The sequence below is a fragment of the Hemiscyllium ocellatum genome, chromosome 18, assembly GCF_020745735.1.
Source record: "Hemiscyllium ocellatum isolate sHemOce1 chromosome 18, sHemOce1.pat.X.cur, whole genome shotgun sequence".
Lineage (NCBI taxonomy): Eukaryota > Metazoa > Chordata > Chondrichthyes > Orectolobiformes > Hemiscylliidae > Hemiscyllium > Hemiscyllium ocellatum.
The window spans coordinates 13,353,440-13,378,338 of NC_083418.1; the positions used below are offsets into that span (position 1 = coordinate 13,353,440).

The 24,899-nt window shown below is 46.5% G+C and overlaps 1 protein-coding gene across 1 annotated transcript in view; it reads left to right on the forward strand.

Moving 5' to 3' along the window:
• The window catches only part of LOC132824527 (mucin-2-like), a 185,368-nt gene that overhangs the window by 96,598 nt on the left and 63,871 nt on the right, over positions 1-24,899 (forward strand). The window contains exon 29 of the mRNA XM_060839163.1: positions 3,194-23,455. Coding sequence (XP_060695146.1) covers positions 3,194-23,455 — 20,262 coding nt within the window. The remainder of the gene's footprint in view (positions 1-3,193; positions 23,456-24,899) is intronic.

A 24,899-nucleotide genomic window follows, 5' to 3' on the forward strand; every position in this document is an offset into this window, starting at 1 on the left:
CCCCATTAAAGTGGCTATGTCTACACCCAAATGTGGCCACCAGACACGACTTATCATCGACATATTCATTTTGCACACTTCTGGTGGAGTTTAGCCATTATCTGGTTCTCTCTGGTGATTGGGTCTCACCATGCAGAAAGGTTTCAATTTTGATTGTGATGGTCTCCCATCACATCCAGCTGTTTTAGTTTTACCAGGACCAAATTTTTTAGCATCAAAAGTATGATATTGTCAGCGCTGACCAGAAAGGTGTCCAGAAAGTTTAAAACCAGAATGGACTTTTCTAGTGGCAGCATCACCAGTGACATATCCGTCAGTAGGAGGCTGCTCAAGGCATGTGCATTTGCTACTCAACCTCCTGGATGATGTTCTAATTTCCAATTGTACGCACTTATTTCAACTGAAGCCTTGTCCCCGTTGAGTGTGGTAGCAGGGGTTTGTTGTCTACTACTATTACCAATTGATGGATGGAAATTGGATGGAACTTTCTCACACCAAAGATGCCCACCAAACCTTCCTTCACTATCTAGGCAGTTTTGCGCTCTGCAATAGCCAAATTCCAAAAAGCATGCACCATCGGGTATTCACCTTCATCGTACATCTGTGCACCAACACTACCTCGATACCATACAGAGAAGCATCATATGTCATCACAATATCTTGCAAGGGGTCGTAGTATGCCAACACCTCAAGCAGTGACAGCTGCTTCTTCACTTTCCGAAAGGTTCTGTCTTGGCTACAAGCCCATTTCCAAGGCTGACCCTTTTTCAGTCGCAGATGTAAGAGTGCCAGGATGGAGGCCAGGATATGTATGAATGTTTTGTAATACAGGTCGTTCTGCGATAATGCATGTTTCCTTAATGCGAATTTGATTAACAAATTGGGAGCACTGTTTCTAAAGTACGAACTTTTAAAAATGTGTTGGTTGTAACGCAATTAGATTGCCAACAGTTTAAGCGCTGTTTCTAAAGCGCGATTTTTCTATAATGTTGTGCTTGCACAAGAACACAACCATCACATTATAGAAGAACTCCCTGTAAATCACCAATCCAAGGAGTGACCTAAGCTCCAGTACAAAAATGGGAGCTGGGGCACCTTTGATTGCCCTCACTTCATTTTCCAACAGATGTAACCCCATCTTGAGTCTGTAGCCTAGTGGAGTGACCTTCTAGGGCATATATTCGCCTTGGAGAAACATCTAAGAACTATGGCCAAGTTATCTATATGCTCTTCATTGATCTTCTCTGTTATTAGCACATCATCCAGATAAATGGCGATCTGCAGCAGACCTTGTAAAATTTTCTCCATTCTCAAGGGGTAGTGTGAACTTGAATCCTTTTCTGATGTCAATATTTAAATCTTTCCAATATTTTGTGTTGTGCTTGTTTAGTAACTATTTTGTTCTCTCTGTTATGCTGACAGCTATACTGTGTGTGTTCAGTGACTGTCCCCATGGTGAGATTAAAAATAAAACAAAGTTAGAGTTTAACAACCCACGTTTCATTTTGGGATCTCCTATTTTTAATTTAACCTATTTTTCCAATTAACTTGGTCAGAGATGATACTGGAGCAGGTGGGACTTGAATCTGGGACTCCTGATCCAGGGTAAGGGTCACTACCACTGTACCACAAGAGGGCCCCAAAATAATTCTGTTTTCGCAATACAGGTTAATAGAGTCCATAAATTCCCATTCTCTGACAGGGATTTGAACTTGGACCACAGTGGTGAAAGTGCCAAATTCTAGCCACTAGACCATCAGGAAAGTTTCATTTTAGGATCTAACATGCTGAGTACTATTAATATCAGTTGGGATATAAAATATCTGACAGTGAATTGAACATTTGAAGCCAAAATAAGAATTGATTTAGCACACAACAAAACTTTCAAAGCTGGTATATAATTTAACACCGAGGTAAATTAGAGTAGGTGCCCAAATACTTGGTCAAAGAAGTAGGTTTTACAGACTGCATGAACCATAGAGTGAAAAATAAAGAAGTACATATTTGAAAAGGAATGATATTCCAGACTTTAGGGCTTATGTAGTTGAAGGATTAAGATATGTAACTGGTGAGAATTAGAAGAGAACAGTGATCCTGGAAGGTTATAGTTTTGAAGGAGCTAGGGAAGAGACAAGCAATGGATGGATATGAAAACTTTAAGTCAACACTTTGCGAGAACAAATGCCAAGAGTTATCCGGTTAGAATAAATGAATGAGTCTTAGTGCATGGCCTTGGATACTTCTTGAATGAGCTCAAATTTACAAAGAAAGAAAGTTGGGAGTTCAAAGTGTCGAAACAGTTGAGTATGAAAGCTCAGTTGAGGGTTTTAGAAGCAATACTACGAAGACTATGACAGAGATAGGCATCATTATGGAGTTAGACATCAGCTACCAAAATTACAGGTTGATGGCCTGCCCTCAATTATCTATTTTCTTGCCTTATCACATCTTGGCCCTCTGACCTTCACATGTATCATGGAAACCTGGTAGTTTTCAAGAGATTAACATGGAAAGTTTCAGCAGATCTTCAGATGCATTTGTGTTAAAATAATCATTGTCAATCAATGTGCTTATTAGGATGTACTATTTCACAACCCTCACTTTGCAACTCAGTTATTGATTCCTTTTTAGTGATAAAACTGATATTATCTCTGTGTTTTAAAAGCTTTCTTTTTTTTCAGCAATTAAGTTATCAACTTCAACTGTTCCCACAACCAGCAAAATACTGAGTAGTAAGTAGGCTTTAAAATCATTTGTAATGTGAAATATTTCCATAATAGTTAATATTGATCGATTACTGCTTGTTTTACCGAACTGTTTTGAATAGTGTCACATCTGGCTTTTGAAGGAAACAAGTAAAAAGCATCAGCAGGAAATTTTATTATATTGCAAGCATCAAATACAAATAGCATAGCCTGACATTTCAAGTGCATTACATTTTATAATTCGTTGAAAAGTTTTTAAGAACAAATTTTATGAATACTTTGCCTGCACAAACAGCATCAGGTATTTGATTTAAAAAAGCATTTGCTTATGGACAGATAACTCTCTATCAATGGTATACAACCAGTTGAAAAGTAGCAAATAAAGAAATATTTGTGCACGTTAACTCTTCCATGTATATATGCAGAACTGAACAGAAATCAATGTAAAATGTCGTAATTCTCACATCAAATCTTTTAATTCCCTATAGCTACTTGTGTGATAGTGGAACAATGTGAATGGACCCAGTGGATAAGTGTAACCAAGCCAAAGTCTGGTTTTTGGGGAGGTGATTTTGAAACATATGATAAAATTAAGGAGCATGGATATGCAATTTGTGATGCTCCAAGCAACATTGAATGCAGAGCCATACATGCACCAGATGTGGAATTGGAAGATATTGAACAAACAGTAGAGTGCAATATTTCTTTTGGCCTCATATGTGAAAACAAGAACCAAGATTACATGAAAACGTGCTATGACTATGAAATCCAACTGTTATGCTGCAATTTTATATGTCAAGCTCCAACAACAACAGAATCAAGGACAACAACGGCGCATATTACCACAATGACTTCTGCAGAATCACTCTCAACTGCAACAACAGCACAGAGTACAAAAACAACAGAAGTCTCAAAGGCAACAAAGGAATCACCAACTACACCGAAAATATTCAGAACAACGACTGCGGTGCCAACAACAGTCCAAACAAAAGAATCATACACTTCAACTCCACATTCAGCCAAATTCTCAACAACAATCACAAATAAGCATTCAACTACAAGTGTAAAAATACACACTGGCTCGACAACAACTACGACCTGTACAACTGAAACCACGGGGACCGTGGAAACGCATTCACCCACCGCTCCACCTTCAACCAACTCCCCAATCACAACATTCTCTGCAACTACGACCACAACATCACCCACACCCACAGGGCCACCTCAATCATCATCAACATCACACAAAACACAATCGTCAACCGCTTCCACCAGTGTTTCTCCAACTGTGACCACGACCACATCGACACCTAGTGAAACACCAACTGAAACAAGCCAACCACCAAGCTCACCCACTACAGTCACTTTAACCCCGACAATGACGAGCACTTCAACAAGCACAACCGTGACTGCAACTACAACTGCTCAGTCATCAACCCCAACAGCAACAATTAGCATAACGTCACCTTCTACAGAATCCACAACCATGACAGTATCCAAAATATCAACCACAACCACAGCATCAACGCCGTTAACATCTTCAAAACTGCCAACATCCACACCCACTCCACATTCAACAAGCACTGCGGAAACACCCACCGGCTCAAAGACAACTACAACCTGTACAACTGAAACCACGGGGACCGTGGAAACACATTCACCCACCGCTCCACCTTCAACCACCTCCCCAATCACAACATTCTCTGCAACTACGACCACCACATCACCCACACCCACAGGGCCACCTCAATCATCATCAACATCACACAAAACACAATCGTCAACCGCTTCCACCAGTGTTTCTCCAACTGTGACCACGACCACATCGACACCTAGTGAAACACCAACTGAAACAAGACAACCACCAAGCTCACCCACTACAGTCACTTTAACCCCGACAACGACGAGCACTTCAACAAGCACAACCGTGACTGCAACTACAACTGCTCAGTCATCAACCCCAACAGCAACAATCAGCATAACGTCACCTTCTACAGAATCCACAACCATGACAGTATCCAAAATATCAACCACAACCACAGCATCAACGCCGATAACATCTTCAAAACTGCCAACATCCACACCCACTCCACATTCAACAAGCACTGCGGAAACACCCACCGGCTCAAAGACAACTACAACCTGTACAACTGAAACCACGGGGACCGTGGAAACACATTCACCCACCGCTCCACCTTCAACCACCTCCCCAATCACAACATTCACTGCAACTACGACCGCAACATCACCCACACCCACAGGGCCACCTCAATCATCATCAACATCACACAAAACACAATCGTCAACCGCTTCCACCAGTGTTTCTCCAACTGTGACCATGACCACATCGACACCTAGTGAAACACCAACTGAAACAAGACAACCACCAAGCTCATCCACAACAGTCACTTTAACCCCGACAACGACGAGCACTTCAACAAGCACAACCGTGACTGCAACTACAACTGCTCAGTCATCAACCCCAACAGCAACAATTAGCATAACGTCACCTTCTACAGAATCCACAACCATGACAGTATCCAAAATATCAACCACAACCACAGCATCAACGCCGATAACATCTTCAAAACTGCCAACATCCACACCCACTCCACATTCAACAAGCACTGCGGAAACACCCACCGGCTCAAAGACAACTACAACCTGTACAACTGAAACCACGGGGACCGTGGAAACACATTCACCCACCGCTCCACCTTCAACCACCTCCCCAATCACAACATTCTCTGCAACTACGACCACAACATCACCCACACCCACAGGACCACCTCAATCATCATCAACATCACACAAAACACAATCGTCAACCGCTTCCACCAGTGTTTCTCCAACTGTGACCACGACCACATCGACACCTAGTGAAACACCAACTGAAACAAGACAACCACCAAGCTCATCCACAACAGTCACTTTAACCCCGACAACGACGAGCACTTCAACAAGCACAACCGTGACTGCAACTACAACTGCTCAATCATCAACCCCAACAGCAACAATCAGCATAACGTCACCTTCTACAGAATCCACAACCATGACAGTATCTAAAATATCAACCACAACCACAGCATCAACGCCGATAACATCTTCAAAACTGCCAACATCCACACCCACTCCACATTCAACAAGCACTGCGGAAACACCCACCGGCTCAAAGACAACTACAACCTGTACAACTGAAACCACGGGGACCGTGGAAACACATTCACCCACCGCTCCACCTTCAACCACCTCCCCAATCACAACATTCACTGCAACTACGACCGCAACATCACCCACACCCACAGGGCCACCTCAATCATCATCAACATCACACAAAACACAATCGTCAACCACTTCCACCAGTGTTTCTCCAACTGTGACCACGACCACATCGACACCTAGTGAAACACCAACTGAAACAAGACAACCACCAAGCTCACCCACTACAGTCACTTTAACCCCGACCACGACGAGCACTTCAACAAGCACAACCGTGACTGCAACTACAACTGCTCAGTCATCAACCCCAACAGCAACAATCAGCATAACGTCACCTTCTACAGAGTCCACAACCATGACAGTATCCAAAATATCAACCACAACCACAGCATCAACGCCGATAACATCTTCAAAACTGCCAACATCCACACCCACTCCACATTCAACAAGCACTGCGGAAACACCCACTGGCTCAAAGACAACTACAACCTGTACAACTGAAACCACGGGGACCGTGGAAACACATTCACCCACCACTCCACCTTCAACCACCTCCCCAATCACAACATTCTCTGCAACTACGACCACAACATCACCCACACCCACAGGGCCACCTCAATCATCATCAACATCACACAAAACACAATCGTCAACTGCTTCCACCAGTGTTTCTCCAACTGTGACCATGACCACATCGACACCTAGTGAAACACCAACTGAAACAAGACAACCACCAAGCTCACCCACTACAGTCACTTTAACCCCGACAATGACGAGCACTTCAACAAGCACAACCGTGACTGCAACTACAACTGCTCAGTCATCAACCCCAACAGCAACAATCAGCATAACGTCACCTTCTACAGAATCCACAACCATGACAGTATCTAAAATATCAACCACAACCACAGCATCAACGCCGATAACATCTTCAAAACTGCCAACATCCACACCCACTCCACATTCAACAAGCACTGCGGAAACACCCACCGGCTCAAAGACAACTACAACCTGTACAACTGAAACCACGGGGACCGTGGAAACACATTCACCCACCGCTCCACCTTCAACCACCTCCCCAATCACAACATTCACTGCAACTACGACCGCAACATCACCCACACCCACAGGGCCACCTCAATCATCATCAACATCACACAAAACACAATCGTCAACCACTTCCACCAGTGTTTCTCCAACTGTGACCACGTCCACATCGACACCTAGTGAAACACCAACTGAAACAAGACAACCACCAAGCTCACCCACTACAGTCACTTTAACCCCGACCACGACGAGCACTTCAACAAGCACAACCGTGACTGCAACTACAACTGCTCAGTCATCAACCCCAACAGCAACAATCAGCATAACGTCACCTTCTACAGAGTCCACAACCATGACAGTATCCAAAATATCAACCACAACCACAGCATCAACGCCGATAACATCTTCAAAACTGCCAACATCCACACCCACTCCACATTCAACAAGCACTGCGGAAACACCCACTGGCTCAAAGACAACTACAACCTGTACAACTGAAACCACGGGGACCGTGGAAACACATTCACCCACCACTCCACCTTCAACCACCTCCCCAATCACAACATTCTCTGCAACTACGACCACAACATCACCCACACCCACAGGGCCACCTCAATCATCATCAACATCACACAAAACACAATCGTCAACTGCTTCCACCAGTGTTTCTCCAACTGTGACCACGACCACATCGACACCTAGTGAAACACCAACTGAAACAAGACAACCACCAAGCTCACCCACTACAGTCACTTTAACCCCGACAATGACGAGCACTTCAACAAGCACAACCGTGACTGCAACTACAACTGCTCAGTCATCAACCCCAACAGCAACAATTAGCATAACGTCACCTTCTACAGAATCCACAACCATGACAGTATCCAAAATATCAACCACAACCACAGCATCAACGCCGATAACATCTTCAAAACTGCCAACATCCACACCCACTCCACATTCAATAAGCACTGGGGAAACACCCACCGGCTCAAAGACAACTACAACCTGTACAACTGAAACCACGGGGACCGTGGAAACACATTCACCCACCGCTCCACCTTCAACCACCTCCCCAATCACAACATTCTCTGCAACTACGACCACCACATCACCCACACCCACAGGGCCACCTCAATCATCATCAACATCACACAAAACACAATCGTCAACCGCTTCCACCAGTGTTTCTCCAACTGTGACCACGACCACATTGACACCTAGTGAAACACCAACTGAAACAAGACAACCACCAAGCTCACCCACTACAGTCACTTTAACCCCGACAACGACGAGCACTTCAACAAGCACAACCGTGACTGCAACTACAACTGCTCAGTCATCAACCCCAACAGCAACAATCAGCAGAACGTCACCTTCTACAGAATCCACAACCATGACAGTATCCAAAATATCAACCACAACCACAGCATCAACGCCGATAACATCTTCAAAACTGCCAACATCCACACCCACTCCACATTCAACAAGCACTGCGGAAACACCCACCGGCTCAAAGACAACTACAACCTGTACAACTGAAACCACGGGGACCGTGGAAACACATTCACCCACCGCTCCACCTTCAACCACCTCCCCAATCACAACATTCTCTGCAACTACGACCACAACATCACCCACACCCACAGGGCCACCTCAATCATCATCAACATCACACAAAACACAATCGTCAACCGCTTCCACCAGTGTTTCTCCAACTGTGACCACGACCACATTGACACCTAGTGAAACACCAACTGAAACAAGACAACCACCAAGCTCATCCACAACAGTCACTTTAACCCCGACAACGACGAGCACTTCAACAAGCACAACCGTGACTGCAACTACAACTGCTCAATCATCAACCCCAACAGCAACAATCAGCATAACGTCACCTTCTACAGAATCCACAACCATGACAGTATCCAAAATATCAACCACAACCACAGCATCAACGCCGATAACATCTTCAAAACTGCCAACATCCACACCCACTCCACATTCAATAAGCACTGGGGAAACACCCACCGGCTCAAAGACAACTACAACCTGTACAACTGAAACCACGGGGACCGTGGAAACACATTCACCCACCGCTCCACCTTCAACCACCTCCCCAATCACAACATTCTCTGCAACTACGACCACCACATCACCCACACCCACAGGGCCACCTCAATCATCATCAACATCACATAAAACACAATCGTCAACCGCTTCCACCAGTGTTTCTCCAACTGTGACCACGACCACATCGACACCTAGTGAAACACCAACTGAAACAAGACAACCACCAAGCTCACCCACTACAGTCACTTTAACCCCGACAACGACGAGCACTTCAACAAGCACAACCGTGACTGCAACTACAACTGCTCAGTCATCAACCCCAACAGCAACAATCAGCAGAACGTCACCTTCTACAGAATCCACAACCATGACAGTATCCAAAATATCAACCACAACCACAGCATCAACGCCGATAACATCTTCAAAACTGCCAACATCCACACCCACTCCACATTCAACAAGCACTGCGGAAACACCCACTGGCTCAAAGACAACTACAACCTGTACAACTGAAACCACGGGGACCGTGGAAACACATTCACCCACCGCTCCACCTTCAACCACCTCCCCAATCACAACATTCTCTGCAACTACGACCACAACATCACCCACACCCACAGGGCCACCTCAATCATCATCAACATCACACAAAACACAATCGTCAACTGCTTCCACCAGTGTTTCTCCAACTGTGACCACGACCACATTGACACCGAGTGAAACACCAACTGAAACAAGACAACCACCAAGCTCACCCACTACAGTCACTTTAACCCCGACAACGACGAGCACTTCAACAAGCACAACCGTGACTGCAACTACAACTGCTCAGTCATCAACCCCAACAGCAACAATTAGCATAACGTCACCTTCTACAGAATCCACAACCATGACAGTATCCAAAATATCAACCACAACCACAGCATCAACGCCGTTAACATCTTCAAAACTGCCAACATCCACACCCACTCCACATTCAACAAGCACTGCGGAAACACCCACCGGCTCAAAGACAACTACAACCTGTACAACTGAAACCACGGGGACCGTGGAAACACATTCACCCACCGCTCCACCTTCAACCACCTCCCCAATCACAACATTCTCTGCAACTACGACCACAACATCACCCACACCCACAGGACCACCTCAATCATCATCAACATCACACAAAACACAATCGTCAACCGCTTCCACCAGTGTTTCTCCAACTGTGACCACGACCACATCGACACCTAGTGAAACACCAACTGAAACAAGACAACCACCAAGCTCATCCACAACAGTCACTTTAACCCCGACAACGACGAGCACTTCAACAAGCACAACCGTGACTGCAACTACAACTGCTCAGTCATCAACCCCAACAGCAACAATCAGCATAACGTCACCTTCTACAGAATCCACAACCATGACAGTATCCAAAATATCAACCACAACCACAGCATCAACGCCGATAACATCTTCAAAACTGCCAACATCCACACCCACTCCACATTCAACAAGCACTGCGGAAACACCCACCGGCTCAAAGACAACTACAACCTGTACAACTGAAACCACGGGGACCGTGGAAACACATTCACCCACCGCTCCACCTTCAACCACCTCCCCAATCACAACATTCACTGCAACTACGACCGCAACATCACCCACACCCACAGGGCCACCTCAATCATCATCAACATCACACAAAACACAATCGTCAACCACTTCCACCAGTGTTTCTCCAACTGTGACCATGACCACATCGACACCTAGTGAAACACCAACTGAAACAAGACAACCACCAAGCTCACCCACTACAGTCACTTTAACCCCGACAACGACGAGCACTTCAACAAGCACAACCGTGACTGCAACTACAACTGCTCAGTCATCAACCCCAACAGCAACAATCAGCATAACGTCACCTTCTACAGAATCCACAACCATGACAGTATCCAAAATATCAACCACAACCACAGCATCAACGCCGATAACATCTTCAAAACTGCCAACATCCACACCCACTCCACATTCAACAAGCACTGCGGAAACACCCACCGGCTCAAAGACAACTACAACCTGTACAACTGAAACCACGGGGACCGTGGAAACACATTCACCCACCGCTCCACCTTCAACCACCTCCCCAATCACAACATTCTCTGCAACTACGACCACCACATCACCCACACCCACAGGGCCACCTCAATCATCATCAACATCACACAAAACACAATCGTCAACTGCTTCCACCAGTGTTTCTCCAACTGTGACCACGACCACATTGACACCGAGTGAAACACCAACTGAAACAAGACAACCACCAAGCTCACCCACTACAGTCACTTTAACCCCGACAACGACGAGCACTTCAACAAGCACAACCGTGACTGCAACTACAACTGCTCAGTCATCAACCCCAACAGCAACAATTAGCATAACGTCACCTTCTACAGAATCCACAACCATGACAGTATCCAAAATATCAACCACAACCACAGCATCAACGCCGTTAACATCTTCAAAACTGCCAACATCCACACCCACTCCACATTCAACAAGCACTGCGGAAACACCCACCGGCTCAAAGACAACTACAACCTGTACAACTGAAACCACGGGGACCGTGGAAACACATTCACCCACCGCTCCACCTTCAACCACCTCCCCAATCACAACATTCTCTGCAACTACGACCACAACATCACCCACACCCACAGGACCACCTCAATCATCATCAACATCACACAAAACACAATCGTCAACCGCTTCCACCAGTGTTTCTCCAACTGTGACCACGACCACATCGACACCTAGTGAAACACCAACTGAAACAAGACAACCACCAAGCTCATCCACAACAGTCACTTTAACCCCGACAACGACGAGCACTTCAACAAGCACAACCGTGACTGCAACTACAACTGCTCAGTCATCAACCCCAACAGCAACAATCAGCATAACGTCACCTTCTACAGAATCCACAACCATGACAGTATCCAAAATATCAACCACAACCACAGCATCAACGCCGATAACATCTTCAAAACTGCCAACATCCACACCCACTCCACATTCAACAAGCACTGCGGAAACACCCACCGGCTCAAAGACAACTACAACCTGTACAACTGAAACCACGGGGACCGTGGAAACACATTCACCCACCGCTCCACCTTCAACCACCTCCCCAATCACAACATTCACTGCAACTACGACCGCAACATCACCCACACCCACAGGGCCACCTCAATCATCATCAACATCACACAAAACACAATCGTCAACCACTTCCACCAGTGTTTCTCCAACTGTGACCATGACCACATCGACACCTAGTGAAACACCAACTGAAACAAGACAACCACCAAGCTCACCCACTACAGTCACTTTAACCCCGACAACGACGAGCACTTCAACAAGCACAACCGTGACTGCAACTACAACTGCTCAGTCATCAACCCCAACAGCAACAATCAGCATAACGTCACCTTCTACAGAATCCACAACCATGACAGTATCCAAAATATCAACCACAACCACTGCATCATCGCCTGTAACTTCTTCAAAACTGCCAACATCCACACCCACTCCACATTCAACAAGCACTGCGGAAACACCCACCGGCTCAAAGACAACTACAACCTGTACAACTGAAACCACGGGGACCGTGGAAACACATTCACCCACCGCTCCACCTTCAACCACCTCCCCAATCACAACATTCTCTGCAACTACGACCACCACATCACCCACACCCACAGGGCCACCTCAATCATCATCAACATCACACAAAACACAATCGTCAACCGCTTCCACCAGTGTTTCTCCAACTGTGACCACGACCACATCGACACCTAGTGAAACACCAACTGAAACAAGACAACCACCAAGCTCACCCACTACAGTCACTTTAACCCCGACAACGACGAGCACTTCAACAAGCACAACCGTGACTGCAACTACAACTGCTCAGTCATCAACCCCAACAGCAACAATCAGCATAACGTCACCTTCTACAGAATCCACAACCATGACAGTATCCAAAATATCAACCACAACCACAGCATCAACGCCGATAACATCTTCAAAACTGCCAACATCCACACCCACTCCACATTCAACAAGCACTGCGGAAACACCCACCGGCTCAAAGACAACTACAACCTGTACAACTGAAACCACGGGGACCGTGGAAACACATTCACCCACCGCTCCACCTTCAACCACCTCCCCAATCACAACATTCTCTGCAACTACGACCACCACATCACCCACACCCACAGGGCCACCTCAATCATCATCAACATCACACAAAACACAATCGTCAACCGCTTCCACCAGTGTTTCTCCAACTGTGACCACGACCACATCGACACCTAGTGAAACACCAACTGAAACAAGACAACCACCAAGCTCATCCACAACAGTCACTTTAACCCCGACAACGACGAGCACTTCAACAAGCACAACCGTGACTGCAACTACAACTGCTCAGTCATCAACCCCAACAGCAACAATCAGCATAACGTCACCTTCTACAGAATCCACAACCATGACAGTATCCAAAATATCAACCACAACCACAGCATCAACGCCGATAACATCTTCAAAACTGCCAACATCCACACCCACTCCACATTCAACAAGCACTGCGGAAACACCCACCGGCTCAAAGACAACTACAACCTGTACAACTGAAACCACGGGGACCGTGGAAACACATTCACCCACTGCTCCACCTTCAACCACCTCCCCAATCACATTCTCTGCAACTACGACCACATCACCCACACCCACAGGACCACCTCAATCATCATCAACATCACACAAAACACAATCGTTAACCACTTCCACCAGTGTTTCTCCAACTGTGACCACGACCACATCGACACCTAGTGAAACACCAACTGAAACAAGCCAACCACCAAGCTCACCCACTACAGTCACTTTAACCCCGACAACGACGAGCACTTCAACAAGCACAACCGTGACTGCAACTACAACTGCTCAGTCATCAACCCCAACAGCAACAATCAGCATAACGTCACCTTCTACAGAATCCACAACCATGACAGTATCCAAAATATCAACCACAACCACAGCATCAACGCCGATAACTTCTTCAAAACTGCCAACATCCACACCCACTCCACATTCAACAAGCACTGCGGAAACACCCACCGGCTCAAAGACAACTACAACCTGTACAACTGAAACCACGGGGACCGTGGAAACACATTCACCCACCGCTCCACCTTCAACCACCTCCCCAATCACAACATTCTCTGCAACTACGACCACCACATCACCCACACCCACAGGGCCACCTCAATCATCATCAACATCACACAAAACACAATCGTCAACCGCTTCCACCAGTGTTTCTCCAACTGTGACCACGACCACATCGACACCTAGTGAAACACCAACTGAAACAAGACAACCACCAAGCTCACCCACTACAGTCACTTTAACCCCGACAACGACGAGCACTTCAACAAGCACAACCGTGACTGCAACTACAACTGCTCAGTCATCAACCCCAACAGCAACAATCAGCATAACGTCACCTTCTACAGAATCCACAACCATGACAGTATCCAAAATATCAACCACAACCACAGCATCAACGCCGATAACATCTTCAAAACTGCCAACATCCACACCCACTCCACATTCAACAAGCACTGCGGAAACACCCACCGGCTCAAAGACAACTACAACCTGTACAACTGAAACCACGGGGACCGTGGAAACACATTCACCCACTGCTCCACCTTCAACCACCTCCCCAATCACAACATTCTCTGCAACTACGACCACCACATCACCCACACCCACAGGGCCACCTCAATCATCATCAACATCACACAAAACACAATCGTTAACCGCTTCCACCAGTGTTTCTCCAACTGTGACCACGACCACATCGACACCTAGTGAAACACCAACTGAAACAAGCCAACCACCAAGCTCACCCACTACAGTCACTTTAACCCCGACAACGACGAGCACTTCAACAAGCACAACCGTGACTGCAACTACAACTGCTCAGTCATCAACCCCAACAGCAACAATCAGCAGAACGTCACCTTCTACAGAATCCACAACCATGACAGTATCCAAAATATCAACCACAACCACAGCATCAACGCCGATAACATCTTCAAAACTGCCAACATCCACACCCACTCCACATTCAACAAGCACTGCGGAAACACCCACCGGCTCAAAGACAACTACAACCTGTACAACTGAAACCACGGGGACCGTGGAAACACATTCACCCACTGCTCCACCTTCAACCACCTCCCCAATCACATTCTCTGCAACTACGACCACATCACCCACACCCACAGGACCACCTCAATCATCATCAACATCACACAAAACACAATCGTTAACCACTTCCACCAGTGTTTCTCCAACTGTGACCACGACCACATCGACACCTAGTGAAACACCAACTGAAACAAGCCAACCACCAAGCTCACCCACTACAGTCACTTTAACCCCGACAACGACGAGCACTTCAACAAGCACAACCGTGACTGCAACTACAACTGCTCAGTCATCAACCCCAACAGCAACAATCAGCAGAACGTCACCTTCTACAGAATCCACAACCATGACAGTATCCAAAATATCAACCACAACCACAGCATCAACGCCGATAACATCTTCAAAACTGCCAACATCCACACCCACTTCACATTCAACAAGCACTGCGGAAACACCCACCGGCTCAAAGACAACTACAACCTGTACAACTGAAACCACGGGGACTGTGGAAACACATTCACCCACTGCTCCACCTTCAACCACCTCCCCAATCACAACATTCTCTGCAACTACGACCACCACATCACCCACACCCACAGGGCCACCTCAATCATCATCAACATCACACAAAACACAATCGTTAACCGCTTCCACCAGTGTTTCTCCAACTGTGACCACGACCACATCGACACCTAGTGAAACACCAACTGAAACAAGCCAACCACCAAGCTCACCCACTGCAGTCACTTTAACCCCGACAATGACGAGCACTTCAACAAGCACAACCGTGACTGCAACTACAACTGCTCAGTCATCAACCCCAACAGCAACAATTAGCATAACGTCACCTTCTACAGAATCCACAACCATGACAGTATCCAAAATATCAACCACAACCACAGCATCAACGCCGATAACATCTTCAAAACTGCCAACATCCACACCCGCTCCACATTCAACAAGCACTGCGGAAACACCCACCGGCTCAAAGACAACTACAACCTGTACAACTGAAACCACGGGGACCGTGGAAACACATTCACCCACTGCTCCACCTTCAACCACCTCCCCAATCACATTCTCTGCAACTACGACCACATCACCCACACCCACAGGACCACCTCAATCATCATCAACATCACACAAAACACAATCGTTAACCACTTCCACCAGTGTTTCTCCAACTGTGACCACGACCACATCGACACCTAGTGAAACACCAACTGAAACAAGCCAACCACCAAGATCACCCACTACAGTCACTTTAACCCCGACAACGACGAGCACTTCAACAAGCACAACCGTGACTGCAACTACAACTGCTCAGTCATCAACCCCAACAGCAACAATCAGCATAACGTCACCTTCTACAGAATCCACAACCATGACAGTATCCAAAATATCAACCACAACCACTGCATCAACACCTGTAACTTCTTCAAAACTGCCAACATCCACACCCACTCCACATTCAACAAGCACTGCGGAAACACCCACCGGCTCAAAGACAACTACAACCTGTACAACTGAAACCACGGGGACCGTGGAAACACATTCACCCACCGCTCCACCTTCAACCACCTCCCCAATCACAACATTCACTGCAACTACGACCCCAACATCACCCACACCCACAGGGCCACCTCAATCATCATCAACATCACACAAAACACAATCGTCAACCACTTCCACCAGTGTTTCTCCAACTGTGCCCATGACCACATCGACACCTAGTGAAACACCAACTGAAACAAGACAACCACCAAGCTCACCCACTACAGTCACTTTCACCCCGACAACGACGAGCACTTCAACAAGCACAACCGTGACTGCAACTACAACTGCTCAGTCATCAACCCCAACAGCAACAATCAGCAGAACGTCACCTTCTACAGAATCCACAACCATGACAGTATCCAAAATATCAACCACAACCACAGCATCAACGCCGATAACATCTTCAAAACTGCCAACATCCACACCCACTTCACATTCAACAAGCACTGCGGAAACACCCACCGGCTCAAAGACAACTACAACCTGTACAACTGAAACCACGGGGACTGTGGAAACACATTCACCCACTGCTCCACCTTCAACCACCTCCCCAATCACAACATTCTCTGCAACTACGACCACCACATCACCCACACCCACAGGGCCACCTCAATCATCATCAACATCACACAAAACACAATCGTTAACCACTTCCACCAGTGTTTCTCCAACTGTGACCACGACCACATCGACACCTAGTGAAACACCAACTGAAACAAGCCAACCACCAAGCTCACCCACTACAGTCACTTTAACCCCGACAACGACGAGCACTTCAACAAGCACAACCGTGACTGCAACTACAACTGCTCAGTCATCAACCCCAACAGCAACAATCAGCATAACGTCACCTTCTACAGAATCCACAACCATGACAGTATCCAAAATATCAACCACAACCACTGCATCAACACCTGTAACTTCTTCAAAACTGCCAACATCCACACCCACTCCACATTCAACAAGCACTGCGGAAACACCCACCGGCTCAAAGACAACTACAACCTGTACAACTGAAACCACGGGGACCGTGGAAACACATTCACCCACCGCTCCACCTTCAACCACCTCCCCAATCACAACATTCTCTGCAACTACGACCACCACATCACCCACACCCACAGGGCCACCTCAATCATCATCAACATCACACAAAACACAATCGTTAACCACTTCCACCAGTGTTTCTCCAACTGTGACCACGACCACATCGACACCTAGTGAAACACCAACTGAAACAAGCCAACCACCAAGCTCACCCACTACAGTCACTTTAACCCCGACAATGACGAGCACTTCAACAAGCACAACCGTGACTGCAACTACAACTGCTCAGTCATCAACCCCAACAGCAACAATTAGCATAACGTCACCTTCTACAGAATCCACAACCATGACAGTATCCAAAATATCAACCACAACCACAGCATCAACGCCGATAACATCTTCAAAACTGCCAACATCCACACCCACTCCACATTCAACAAGCACTGCGGAAACACCCACCGGCTCAAAGACAACTACAACCTGTACAACTGAAACCACGGGGACCGTGGAAACACATTCACCCACCGCTCCACCTTCAACCACCTCCCCAATCACAACATTCTCTGCAACTACGACCACCACATCACCCACACCCACAGGGCCACCTCAATCATCATCAACATCACACAAAACACAATCGTCAACCGCTTCCACCAGTGTTTCTCCAACTGTGACCACGACCACATCGACACCTAGTGAAACACCAACTGAAACAAGACAACCACCAAGCTCACCCACTACAGTCACTTTCACCCCGACAACGACGAGCACTTCAACAAGCACAACCGTGACTGCAACTACAACTGCTCAGTCATCAACCCCAACAGCAACAATTAGCATAACGTCACCTTCTACAGAATCCACAACCATGACAGTATCCAAAATATCAACCACAACCACAGCATCAACGCCGATAACATCTTCAAAACTGCCAACATCCACACCCACTCCACATTCAACAAGCACTGCGGAAACACCCACCGGCTCAAAGACAACTACAACCTGTACAACTGAAACCACGGGGACCGTGGAAACACATTCACCCACCGCTCCACCTTCAACCACCTCCCCAATCACAACATTCTCTGCAACTACGACCACCACATCACCCACACCCACAGGGCCACCTCAATCATCATCAACATCACACAAAACACAATCGTCAACCGCTTCCACCAGTGTTTCTCCAACTGTGACCACGACCACATCGACACCTAGTGAAACACCAACTGAAACAAGACAACCACCAAGCTCACCCACTACAGTCACTTTAACCCCGACAACAACGAGCACTTCAACAAGCACAACCGTGACTGCAACTACAACTGCTCAGTCATCAACCCCAACAGCAACAATTAGCATAACGTCACCTTCTACAGAATCCACAACCATGACAGTATCCAAAATATCAACCACAACCACTGCATCAACGCCGATAACATCTTCAAAACTGCCAACATCCACACCCACTCCACATTCAACAAGCACTGCGGAAACACCCACCGGCTCAAAGACAACTACAACCTGTACAACTGAAACCACGGGGACTGTGGAAACACATTCACCCACTGCTCCACCTTCAACCACCTCCCCAATCACATTCTCTGCAACTACGACCACATCACCCACACCCACAGGACCACCTCAATCATCATCAACATCACACAGAACACAATCGTCAACCGCTTCCACCAGTGTTTCTCCAACTGTGACCACGACCACATTGACACCTAGTGAAACACCAACTGAAACAAGACAACCACCAAGCTCACCCACTACAGTCACTTTAACCCCGACAACGACGAGCACTTCAACAAGCACAACCGTGACTGCAACTACAACTGCTCAGTCATCAACCCCAACAGCAACAATTAGCATAACGTCACCTTCTACAGAATCCACAACCATGACAGTATCCAAAATATCAACCACAACCACAGCATCAACGCCGATAACATCTTCAAAACTGCCAACATCCACACCCACTCCACATTCAACAAGCACTGCGGAAACACCCACCGGCTCAAAGACAACTACAACCTGTACAACTGAAACCACGGGGACCGTGGAAACACATTCACCCACCGCTCCACCTTCAACCACCTCCCCAATCACAACATTCTCTGCAACTACGACCACCACATCACCCACACCCACAGGGCCACCTCAATCATCATCAACATCACACAAAACACAATCGTCAACCGCTTCCACCAGTGTTTCTCCAACTGTGACCACGACCACATCGACACCTAGTGAAACACCAACTGAAACAAGACAACCACCAAGCTCACCCACTACAGTCACTTTCACCCCGACAACGACGAGCACTTCAACAAGCACAACCGTGACTGCAACTACAACTGCTCAGTCATCAACCCCAACAGCAACAATTAGCATAACGTCACCTTCTACAGAATCCACAACCATGACAGTATCCAAAATATCAACCACAACCACAGCATCAACGCCGATAACATCTTCAAAACTGCCAACATCCACACCCACTCCACATTCAACAAGCACTGCGGAAACACCCACCGGCTCAAAGACAACTACAACCTGTACAACTGAAACCACGGGGACCGTGGAAACACATTCACCCACCGCTCCACCTTCAACCACCTCCCCAATCACAACATTCTCTGCAACTACGACCACCACATCACCCACACCCACAGGGCCACCTCAATCATCATCAACATCACACAAAACACAATCGTCAACCGCTTCCACCAGTGTTTCTCCAACTGTGACCACGACCACATCGACACCTAGTGAAACACCAACTGAAACAAGACAACCACCAAGCTCACCCACTACAGTCACTTTAACCCCGACAACAACGAGCACTTCAACAAGCACAACCGTGACTGCAACTACAACTGCTCAGTCATCAACCCCAACAGCAACAATTAGCATAACGTCACCTTCTACAGAATCCACAACCATGACAGTATCCAAAATATCAACCACAACCACTGCATCAACGCCGATAACATCTTCAAAACTGCCAACATCCACACCCACTCCACATTCAACAAGCACTGCGGAAACACCCACCGGCTCAAAGACAACTACAACCTGTACAACTGAAACCACGGGGACTGTGGAAACACATTCACCCACTGCTCCACCTTCAACCACCTCCCCAATCACATTCTCTGCAACTACGACCACATCACCCACACCCACAGGACCACCTCAATCATCATCAACATCACACAGAACACAATCGTCAACCGCTTCCACCAGTGTTTCTCCAACTGTGACCACGACCACATTGACACCTAGTGAAACACCAACTGAAACAAGACAACCACCAAGCTCACCCACTACAGTCACTTTAACCCCGACAACGACGAGCACTTCAACAAGCACAACCGTGACTGCAACTACAACTGCTCAGTCATCAACCCCAACAGCAACAATTAGCATAACGTCACCTTCTACAGAATCCACAACCATGACAGTATCCAAAATATCAACCACAACCACAGCATCAACGCCAATAACATCTTCAAAACTGCCAACATCCACACCCACTCCACATTCAACAAGCACTGCGGAAACACCCACTGGCTCAAAGACAACTACAACCTGTACAACTGAAACCACGGGGACCGTGGAAACACATTCACCCACCGCTCCACCTTCAACCACCTCCCCAATCACAACATTCACTGCAACTACGACCGCAACATCACCCACACCCACAGGGCCACCTCAATCATCATCAACATCACACAAAACACAATCGTCAACCGCTTCCACCAGTGTTTCTCCAACTGTGACCATGACCACATCGACACCTAGTGAAACACCAACTGAAACAAGACAACCACCAAGCTCACCCACTACAGTCACTTTAACCCCGACAACGACGAGCACTTCAACAAGCACAACCGTGACTGCAACTACAACTGCTCAGTCATCAACCCCAACAGCAACAATCAGCATAACGTCACCTTCTACAGAATCCACAACCATGACAGTATCCAAAATATCAACCACAACCACAGCATCAACGCCGATAACATCTTCAAAACTGCCAACATCCACACCCACTCCACATTCAACAAGCACTGCGGAAACACCCACCGGCTCAAAGACAACTACAACCTGTACAACTGAAACCACGGGGACCGTGGAAACACATTCACCCACCGCTCCACCTTCAACCACCTCCCCAATCACAACATTCACTGCAACTACGACCGCAACATCACCCACACCCACAGGGCCACCTCAATCATCATCAACATCACACAAAACACAATCGTCAACCACTTCCACCAGTGTTTCTCCAACTGTGACCATGACCACATCGACACCTAGTGAAACACCAACTGAAACAAGACAACCACCAAGCTCACCCACTACAGTCACTTTAACCCCGACAACGACGAGCACTTCAACAAGCACAACCGTGACTGCAACTACAACTGCTCAGTCATCAACCCCAACAGCAACAATCAGCATAACGTCACCTTCTACAGAATCCACAACCATGACAGTATCCAAAATATCAACCACAACCACAGCATCAACGCCGATAACATCTTCAAAACTGCCAACATCCACACCCACTCCACATTCAACAAGCACTGCGGAAACACCCACCGGCTCAAAGACAACTACAACCTGTACAACTGAAACCACGGGGACCGTGGAAACACATTCACCCACCGCTCCACCTTCAACCACCTCCCCAATCACATTCTCTGCAACTACGACCACATCACCCACACCCACAGGGCCACCTCAATCGTCATCAACATCACACAAAACACAATCGTCAACCGCTTCCTCCAGTGTTTCTCCAACTGTGACCACGACCACATCGACACCTAGTGAAACACCAACTGAAACAAGCCAACCACCAAGCTCACCCACTACAGTCACTTTAACCCCGACAACGACGAGCACGTCAACAAGCACAACCGTGACTGCAACTACAACTGCTCAGTCATCAACCCCAACAGCAACAATCAGCATAACGTCACCTTCTACAGTATCCACCATATCCAAAATATCAACTATAACCTCTGGCTCTACAACAACTACTATCTGTACAACTGAAACGATGGAGACTACTGAATCACAGTCAACCTTACCCACCTCCCAAGTCACAAAACCCTCTGCAACGGCAACTTCTTCACTTGTTTCAACTGTGTCACCAAACGTAACATCTCCAACAACTTTCCACTCAGCAACGTCCACAATTACTAGAATGCCTTCACCTACACTTACAAGCATAACCTCTGTGAGTTCTGCTACCTCTGGAAATTTCACCCCCCATCAGTCTACCACAAATGTCAACAAATGGAGCACAACTACTTCAGTCACTGTTCCAGTCACCAGGACTGCATCAGCAAGTACTGTGTCTGCAACTACAATCACGATACCTTCAACATTTTCTCAACCAACACAGACTGCTTCCTCTGTGAATTCTACGATTTCTCCTACTGCAAGCTATCCATCTGCAACCACAGAATGTTTTTGCATTGTAAACGGAACTGTGTATTCTCAAGGTAATTTGGTTTTTGTTTTGTTCACCCTGTCTCTTCTGTTCATTATGGGATTCGTCTGTTTAAGATCTTCTAAATCATATACACTCCTAAAACCTTTGATTTTAAGCTCCCTTGGTTGTTAACTTGCTCTTTGAGTTACATCCCTCTCTATTTATTTTCAAAATCAACCTATTCAGAGAATGCTCTGACAGACCTGTGAGGCAGGAGGGACTTGAACCTAGGCCACATTGCCTGGAGGTAGGGACATTACCACTGCAGCACAAGAGCCCTCTCTTGGTACCTTTCTGGTCCGTCAGGTTGGATTGACTTCAACTGTTGTATTGGGTTTTTCATTCACTTCGATACAATGTCATATCATGTCATTATGCAAGTTAGCCTAAATTTACTTCTCAATAATATGAAACTCATTTTTGCCAGTACAACAGTTGTGTGAATTTAACCTCAAATGTTACAGTATTCTAGTATTTCTTACTCTAATACTCATCGACATCAGGTCCTCGTATTTCCAACTTCTTCTCAAACCTTCAGCATATTTTTTAGAATCAGAATTCCTCGTGTGGAAACAGGCTCTTCACCCTATTTAGTCCACACCGACCCTCTGGAAAGTAACCCACCCCACCTACCCGATATTTACACATGACTAAGGAATCTAGCCTATATATCCTGAACACTATGGACAATTTAGCACGGCCAATTCACCTAACCTGCACATCTTTGGATTGTGGGAGGAAAGCCACGCAGACATGGGGAGAATGTGCATACTCCACACAGACAGTCGCCCAAGGCTGGAATCAAACCCGGGTCCCTGACACTGTAAGGCAGCAGTGCTAACCATTGTGCCACCATGCTTTTCCACATGTTTCTCTTGAGTTTCTGCGCAATAAATCTTGCAGGCCTGTTGATCTATTTTGAACCATGCATATTTATTTGGCACTTCCTGATCCTGCAATTTTTTTATAGGTAGCATGCTCAAAACAATATCCTTAATCTCGTTGGTCTTCAAAGAATATGTTGATAATCATTTAAGGGAATAAAAATAAACAAGAGAAAGAAAAATAAAGATTTGCTGCTGAGATGAAATGAATATCATGTCAAGGATAACACCATTGCTGACAGCACTGAGCTTCTTTATATTTGTATTTAGCCTTCACCTCACCAACATCAAAAGATAATCTCATTTTTTTGAAACTGGATTTTTAAAAAATCATATAGCTGTAAACAAATCTCCCAGTCATTGCGTCAAAATCAATTTGATGCTTCAATGTTCTCTGTCACCCAGTGATGGCATGACTTCCATTTCTAATATATTAACTTGAATGGTCACCAATACTACCTAAAGAAAGTGTATTTTTCTCTTCATTGTGTTTGAAAATTTGATATCTCCCAGTGAAATGAAGACAAAAGTAAGGCAAAGAACCTGAGATTTTCTGGTCCAGCCCAGAGT